The sequence below is a fragment of the Hippopotamus amphibius genome, chromosome 16 (genome assembly GCF_030028045.1).
Source record: "Hippopotamus amphibius kiboko isolate mHipAmp2 chromosome 16, mHipAmp2.hap2, whole genome shotgun sequence".
Taxonomy (NCBI): Eukaryota; Metazoa; Chordata; class Mammalia; order Artiodactyla; family Hippopotamidae; genus Hippopotamus; species Hippopotamus amphibius.
Genome location: NC_080201.1, coordinates 61,958,264 through 61,967,375, shown reverse-complemented (window position 1 = coordinate 61,967,375; position 9,112 = coordinate 61,958,264). Strand labels below are relative to the sequence as shown.

Genomic DNA, 9,112 nt, shown 5'->3' with positions numbered 1-9,112 from the left:
GTAACAATATTCACAGCATTTAAAAGATTTTTTTAAAAGCCCAAACGTCCATAGACAGATTAATGTATACACACAATGTGGTATATGTGTACAATAGAATGGTTTGCAGCCTTTAAAAGGAAAAAAATTCTGGAACATGCTACATGGGTAAATCTTGAAAACATTGAGCTAAGTCAAATAAGCCAGAAACAGAAGGACAGATATTCTATGATTCCACTTATATGGGGTGCCCCAAATTTGAATAGTTAAATGTGTAAAGATAGAAAGTAGAAGCGTAGTTACCAAGTGGTAGAGAAAGTGGGGAATAGGGAGTCGGTGTTTCAGGGGTACAGAGTTTCCGTTTGGATGGATGAGAAATGTCTGCAGTTGGACAGTGAGACGATTGAACAACAGTGTGAATATACTTGATGACACTGCACCTACGTTTAAAAATGATTATGTCGGTAAATTTTGTTACGTATATTTTACCACAATAAAAAAAAAATGAAACGCACCTTTGCTTATAGCCGTGATGGAGTAGCGGAGAACAGATCTGCCTCCTTCTGGAAACAACACATACAAAGACAAATAACACATGCAACAATGGTATTCAAGAAACTAGACATCCAGCAATGAAGGAAAATGATGCTTGAGAAATGGGAACAAAAGGATGTGAGCTATATGACTCTGCACATTACTCCCCAGGGAGGAGTGTTCAGCAGGTGTGCTGAGGCAGTCACGGCAAGGCAATCATATTTGACCTAATAATCTTTTCATCCGCCCAGATGTGACAACACATCCGATTTGGTTTTCTGTCTTTTATTTCATCACATGTACATACTTCTGAAATCATACAGTATAATTCGATATTTGCCATTCCCAAGCATTTAAAATTTTTTAACATATATACATTTAACAATATACACTATTTTCTCCATGTTTATGATTTTTACACACAGCTACATACTGTTTTCTTGAACATTTTGCCTTTGTTCTCAAATTATTGTTTCTTAGATAGGTTAATATATGTGTCTCTAATTCATTGAATTTCACCATTGTTTACCTTTTATTTGTGTGGCTGTGCTGGTAAATACTTCACTTTTTTAAAAACTTTTGGCTGCGTTGGGTCTTTGTTGCTGTGCGCAGGCTTTCTCTAGTTGTAGTGAGGGTGGGCTACTCTTGTTGTGGTGGCTTCTCTTGTTGCTGAACACAGGCTGGCTTCAGTAGTTGTGGCACGTGGGCTCAGTAGTTGTGGCTCATGGGCTCTAGAGCTCAGGCTCAGTAGTTGTGGCGCACGGGCTTATTTGCTCCTCACAGTGTGTGGGATCTTCCAGGACCAGGGATTGAACCCATGTCCCCTGCATTGATAGGCAGATTCTTAACTACTGGGCCACCAGGGAACTCCCAAGATTTCACTTTCATTAGTGATACTGCCATGAATATTCCTGGGCACATCTTGTTGTTGTTATGAACAGACAGTGAGGAATAGAACTGCTGGACTGCCAGTTTTGTGCATCTTCAAGTTCAATCCATGTGACCATTTTGTCTGTCTTCTGAAGGGATTAAATCAGGAACACCTCTGCCATCGCTGAAGGAGATCCCCCACTTCCCACATCATCCCACAGTGGGGAGTGTCTGTACTTTTATTATGTGTGTGATATGCTATTGTTGATTTTATTTGCACTCATCTCATGATTAGTGATGCTATTTTTATTGCCATTTATTATTCACCACATGAAGTTACTGGTTTATTAATGATCTGGTCATACTCGTGTTTCCATTTTCCACATTTTTCCTTTGTTTTTGGAATGGTAGAAAAAATTTTAAAGTTTAATCAGAACATGATTTTTTTTTTTAAGTGTTCAACATTGCAAATTCATCCTTCCATTCTGTAGCTGGTCACGACTTCTATTTTCAGATAGCATTTAGTAACTTTAACATTGTGATAGTTTTAACCATTTTCTTTGTAGTTTGTAGATTTTTTTTTAATTTTTAATTTTAATTTCATTTTATTTATTTTTTCACACCACTCTACCATTCAGAAACTTAGTTCCCAGAACCCGTGACCCCTGCTGTGGAAGCACAGAGTCTTAACCACTGGACTGCCAGAGAATCCCCATAGTTCGTATATCTTAAAGAAATTTTCTTCCACCCTAAAATAATATAGTGTTTATTCTAAATTTCCTATTAAATGTTTTCCTGTATTTCTGTCTCCCATGTGTTGTTTAATCTAGCTGGCATTTATCCATCTATATTATTTAATGTAGAGAGATGATGAAAGTTGTATCCATCTATGATTATTGAATCCCTTATTTCCTTATTGATGAGCAAGTCTGCCTTAGACAGCTCAGTATTACATGTGAAAGTCTGCTTAGGGGCTCTATGTTCTGGTTAATGAATCTCAGGAAAGATGATAGGGTCTGCTAGGAGAAGTCCTTTACATATGTTTTATTTTTTCATTTTGTCTTCTCTATTTTGGGCACTGCCATTTTACCAGTTAATTTTCCAGTTGTTTTGTCACATTCTCATTAATGTGTTAGTATTTTTATTGGAGCCTATTGAATCACACATTAGTTTGGCAATAATTTACATTCCCTTGATATATTTGCAAGAGTGAAATTGTGTCATGCTCTTATTTTTAAGTGTTTTACAACATCCACCAGAAATCATTCACAATTTTCTTTACAACACTTTGCACAGTTTTTCCCAGGTTTACCTTGAGACCACTTAATTATGATTGCTAAATTATATTTTAGTTGGTTGGAAATGTATGTGAATGCTATTGATTTTGGTCAATTGATCTTGCACCCAGTAATTTTGTTGAAAGTATTTCATTTTGTTGAAACTATGATATCGCACTTCCCTGGTGGTGCAGTGGTTAAGAATCTGCCTGCCAATGCAGGGGACACGGGTTCGAGCCCTGCTCTGGGAAGATCCCACATGCTGCGGAGCAACTAAGCCTGTGAGCCACAACTGTTGAGCCTGTGTGATGCAACTATTGAAGCCCATGCACCTAGAGCCCATGCTCCACAAGAAGAGAAACCACTACAATGAGCCCTGGCACAGCAATGAAGACTGGCCACCGCTCACAGCAACTAGAGGAAGCCCGTGTGCAGCAACGAAGAACCAACGCAGGCAATAAATAAATTAAATAAATAAATAAATAAATTTATTAAAAAAAATTATTAGGACTCCATTTCCTAAATTACACATTTTATTCTTATCAGTTTTTATTTCTCAGAACACTAGCTACGTCTTGTATCATAATGTGAATGAGAAGCAATGACAATAGGCCTGTTTACCTGTTTATCTGATTTACCACAAAACTTTATGTTTGCTATAAGTTTTTATTACAACCACTCTACAATACTCTAGTAGTTTGTTTTTCTATTTCTATTCTAATAATTATAATTTTTAACTCCATCGAATTTTCATACTTTGTTAATTCTATCATTATTCCTGTTTAAATGAATAATATTGAATATTAGATTAATACGGTTTTTTAATGTGAGGACTATAACAAGTAATTTAATGTGCAAACCTTGTTTAGATCCTGCTTTAAAAATCCAACAATAAAAATATATTTTTGAGTCATTTAGGAGAATGTGAAAATAAAGTGCATATACATGATATTAAGGATTTAAATATAATTTTGTGTTATATTGTTAGCAGTGTTATACTGTCTTAAATATAAGATATTATTTCTGAGAGATAAATTTTATAGCATGCATTTTTTCATCTGGATTTTTCCATCTCTACTAGATTTAATAGGGCAAAAGGCAAATTCACTTGTTTTCTCACTGTACCTACTATCTCAATGATAAAAATAAAAATTGAATAAGAATTAAATGAGAGGGGACTTCCCTGGTGGTCCAGCGGGTAAGACTTGCGCTCCCAGTGCAGGGAGCCCAGGTTCAACCCTTGGTCGGGGAACTAGATCCCGAATGCTGCAACTAAAAATCCTGCATGGCAACAAAGATCCCTCGTGACACAACTAAGAGCCAGTGCAGCCAAATAAATAAATAAGAATTAACTAAGGGGGAAGAGACCAATCTTCCTTCAAGAAATATACCAAATAAAATATGTAGATTCTCCTCCTTCTAGGAGGTGGAGATTAATTCAACTGTACCCATACTCTTTATTTTAGTGATTCCCTTCCTATCAATAGAGTATGGAAATTGACATGTAATCAGTTTATAGTGAAGAAATTTGGAAATCACACAAATCAAATGATCAAGCGATCATCACCAATGATAGGTCATGTTAATTGCATGAGGAGATGTGATACTCTTCAAGAAGCCTACAAACTCAGAAAAAAATCACACATAAAAAACTTTGGAGATATTCGAAGAAGTACCTGAATGAGGAACTGAAACAGAGGAGAGAAGACTGGGGAAATATGATGAATAAATACAGTGTGGCATTCTGGAATGAAACCTGGAAGAGAAAAGACATTAGTATTAAAACTAGCGAAATGCAAATAAAGTCTACAATCTAATTAACAGTAACACACCAACACTGGTTTCTCATTTTTTGTGCCATATTTATATACAATGTTAACATCGGGGATATTGGGTGAGGAGAATATGGAAACACTTTGTAATCACTGATACTTTTCTGCCAGTCCAAATCTATTCCAAAATAGAAATGTACATATCGCTAGTCATTAGGAAATTATCAATTCAAATTAAAACACAATGAGATATCACCTCAAGCCTGTTAGAATGTCCATTACTAAACAGACAAGAGATAACACATGCTGGTGTGGAAGTAGAGAAAAGGGAAAAAGCTTGTGCACCATCAGTGGGCTTGTAAATTGGTTACTGGTACAGCCACTATGGAACCAATAAGCACGATCCTCAAAAAATGAAAAATGGAAGTATTATATGATCCAGAAATTCCATTCTGTGTATGTATTCAAAGGTAACAGAAACACTAACTCAAACATATATCCACATTCCCGTGTTCATTGCAGTACTCTACATTCAATACAATAGTAAAGACGGAAGCAACTTAAGTGTCCATCAATGGATGAATGGATAAAGAAGTTGTGGTACATGCATATTCAATACAATGAAATATGAAGAGTCAGAGGGTGTGGGGAGGGGAAAAGGAGGAAGGCAGTCAAAAGATACCAACTTCCAATTATAAGATAAATAAGTACTAGACATGCAATGTATAATATAATGACTACAGTTAACACTGCAGTAAGGATATACAGGAAAGTTAAGAGAGTAAATTCTAAGATTTCTCATCATGAGGATTTTTTTTCTTTTTGCTTTTCTCTTTCTTCCTTTTTATTGTGTCTACATAAGATGATAGATATTAGCCAAATCTATTGTAATAATGTCACAATACAGTGTAAGTAAATCAAGCAATCATGCAGTATGCCTTAAACTTATAGGGTAATATATATCAATTATTCATCAATAAATCTGGGAAAACTACATTAAAATTGCAACTGTTCATAATTGTAGAGTTAGATGAAATTATTTACTATGTTTGAGTTAATATTCACTTTTTTCTTTTGAATGTGTCCCTTGTGATCCTTGGTGGTTTCAAGAGCAATAAAATCATTTCTAAAAAATAGATCCACGTCTTTGACCTCTGAATTGCTATTCCTTTACTAATCCAAGCCTTCTGAAGAAGTCCTCCATAAGTTTGTTTCCCCAAATTGGAAATGCTGAAAACAGTTTCTTGAGATAGTCAGTTGGTATTAAGGCTTAACAGAGAACCATATGTATTTCATGTTTGCTTCCCACCTGAATTCTTTTTAAACATCAGAAGACATATCTTACTGTGTTCTCCTTTGTCTTCTGATGTTCTCTAGTCCAATGTTTAACACTATTTTTTTCAATATTCTCATCTTTCTCCATATGCATTTGCATATTTCAATTAACCACCATTTCTCTTAGGATGTAAGGCACAACATTGTCAACTTAGCAGCAGGTGGCTACAATAACTAAATATACTTCTCCCTCTAGTTTTACCCCAGTCACTTGCATTACAATGCAGGGACATTGACACATCTCCCGAGGTTTCTTGAGGGAACATTCCACATATGATTACCTTTTAGGTCACTGTATTTACAATGCTATGCTCAGCTAAATCTTGAGAAACTGTGATACAGCAGATTGAAAGTTAAACAGTCAAAAATATTTCCCGTATAGCGACATTATTTCAGGACTGTCTTATTACTGATTGCAATCTGTACTTCTCCAGGAAAATGATCAAATACAATAATAAGAGTATTTTAATAATAATCTTATAAGATTTCACTTACAATGGCTGTTATTCTTTACTATTTATTGCATCAGAATCTCTGTCTTATTCACAACTTTATGTGTAATGAAACTGGCTATAATTGTGCTTAAGATTCTGTGGAGAATGAGTACAAAATGGACTCAACATGATGAAAATCAGAGTATTTGCATTTTTTTGATGAGATGAGGTAACTGCATTTTTCCTTGTGCACACGCAGAGGTGCCTGGATGTATAGGGGACTCATCTCCAGAGAACAAAGGGGCTGGCTATTGGGAAACACATTGATTAAGGCAGAGGTGTTCACCAGCCACCAAATGGTCTTATGAACACAAATAAAATAAAAATAAATGATGGAGGAGAGGGCATAAAACCATACAAAAGTTCTTACCAGTACAAGGATGCTCTGGGTAGCTTTGGTCAAAGGGGAAGATCTAGGGAATACTTTCTTCCTCAGGATCCTTTGGACCCACTGCTTGTGCCTGTACAGAATGCACACCATGGAGCCACTGGCCCAGGTCATGAGTCCCAAACACAAAACATCGTGGGAGAATATCAATACTATGACTAGTAAATCTGTGTTTTTGTTATGAGGTTTAGAAGAACAGTATCTGAAATCGATCGTTTTTGTGATGTTTTGATTGTTCCATTTGCCGGTCAGATGCATAGGAACCATTGTATTTAGCCACACGTTTAGGATCCAGCAGAGAACGCTGGCAGGACCAATGTACTTTAGGGCTTTCGCTTTAAGCTTTGCCTGCTTGGAGCTGCTGGCACTGATCATGGTCTGGAAGATGCTCAGGAGGCAGGTGGTGCCCATGGACACGCCTCTCGCCACTCTGTGAGCATAGAAAACAAGTGTGCATCCAAAATCTTTGAGAAAATCTTTCCACCCAAAAGCTGCCATTGCCTCTGGGATTCCTCTTGAGAGAATGACCAACAAGTTGGCTATAGTCAGGTGCTTGAAAATCAAATCCGTGGACCTTGACCTAGATCCACTGAGGTACGGGAACATATAATGACACAAGAGTGAACCCCTTCCCAGGAGTCCAAGGATTGTCTGGAACAGGAAAATCATCCCAAATTTCAGGTCCATGGAGGGCCTTCTGTCATTTTCCGGGGCTCAGTGTCCACATCCACGAAGAGAGGATTCTGCATGAACACATGAATTGTGGGCAATTTTTTCATGACATATGAGGATTAAGATTCTCCATTTACTATTTCTCACCCTGATAATGTATTTTAAATACATTTCTTCTTTTGTCAAAGGTTTCCCAAGTCTGATGTGTTTCTTTGCATAGTGTTGACATTGTGTGGGTCACTGTTATTAACGCCTGCCCTATTCGTAATTACTTAGTATTTTCAACTCTCTCAGTTAGAGCCCAATATTTATTATTCTGCTTTTACAAGTAATAGGCAGTTAACTAAAAGTAGGTTTTGTGACTCATCTAAATATGAGTAGTCAGGGCTTGAGTCTGGGTCACCTTTTTGCAGTGATATTTGTGTTTGCCGTTGCACTATACTCTCATAGCTACTTTGTGGTCTTTAAATATGTATATATAAAATAAAACACATTTCAAATTTCAAATTACATATTTATATAATTATAATTATATATAATTTGAATATACATAATTATGTAACATAATTATATAATTATAATTTGAAATTTATTTTATTTCGTTTGTGTAAATTTTTCATTTTTATTTAAATACTTAGTCTTGGTCCTCTTGTCTTCTCCGCCATCCTCTGCGAGGTTGAGTTAGCTCCTCAGCATGTCTTCTCACAAGACTTTCAGGATCAAGCGATTCCTGGCCAAGAAACAAAAGCAGAATCGTCCCATTCCCCAATGGATTCGAATGAAAACTGGTAATAAAATCAGGTACAACTCCAAGAGAAGACATTGGAGAAGAACCAAGCTGGGTCTGTAAAGAGCCTCGCATAAGAAGTGGCACACATTTGTGTCGAGTTCGCTTGCCTCTTACCATATCAGAACGTCACTAACGGGTTATTGTCTGGAAATGAGAAAAATGGGATGTTACTCTTTTCTTGATGTGTTGGCACCAATGCTCACTGTCAGGCCTGCTAATAAATGATACCTATTGTTGCAAAAAAATAAAAAAATAAAATAAATAAATACTTAGTCTTTTTACCACTATTACTTGTCAATAAAAATTCAGAAGTCCAAATAAAATGTAGATATTCCAAATACTTTTTCATGACACACTGGATATATTAAATAGGGGTCAATATTAAAATAGCAACAGAAATATCATATCTTTTTTGCCAATGGTAGCCACCACAGAACCTATCATATAATATTGGGCTTTGTCCTAAATGATGGGATTTGACATTTAAATAAGTGATAAAATATTTACAGTAGGACCCAAATTATTTCTCATTAAAGAACATAAACTGATCTGTTTATTATTTTAGAAAAAGACACCAAAATTCTAATTAATATGAGATTTGAGCAAGATAATAAAACACAAAAAGTATGCAAAATGGAATTTGGAGTCAGGAAGTTTTGTGCATTTAATAAAGTGAAATAGGAGAAACGCAAGATTGAGCCTGAAAATGACATTAGAATTTTACAAACGAGAGAAAATATCACAAGACATTTGATCCTGAAAAATGCTGAAATCCTTAATTTTTCTACAGTCTGAATCCCTCAAGTGTAAAGTTAAGTTTTCCATAAAGTATCCTTTCTTAATTTCATGAAGGAAAATTGTCCTACCTTGACAAATTGACGACAAATAATTTCAGAAGAGAGCTAAATACTTTCGTCATTAAACACATCAAAACTAAAAAGGGGACTTCCTAGGTGGTGCAGTGGTTAACAATCCACCTGCCAATGCAGGGAACACGGGTT

General features: G+C 35.9%; 2 protein-coding genes across 2 annotated transcripts; one reads left to right on the top strand and one right to left on the bottom strand.

Moving 5' to 3' along the window:
• Positions 1 to 6,483: 6,483 nt before the first annotated feature.
• On the bottom strand, positions 6,484 to 7,336 carry LOC130838164 (vomeronasal type-1 receptor 2-like). Its single transcript, XM_057710908.1, is given in 2 exon segments — positions 6,484 to 6,520; positions 6,522 to 7,336. Coding segments are annotated over 2 exon segments (852 nt in total).
• A 631-nt stretch (positions 7,337 to 7,967) lies between these two features.
• On the top strand, positions 7,968 to 8,199 carry LOC130838296 (60S ribosomal protein L39). The gene has a single exon (XM_057711179.1). It carries the CDS (start codon positions 8,016 to 8,018, stop codon positions 8,169 to 8,171), a length of 156 nt encoding a protein of 51 aa, XP_057567162.1. The 5' UTR covers positions 7,968 to 8,015; the 3' UTR covers positions 8,172 to 8,199.
• The last annotated feature ends 913 nt before the right edge of the window (positions 8,200 to 9,112 follow it).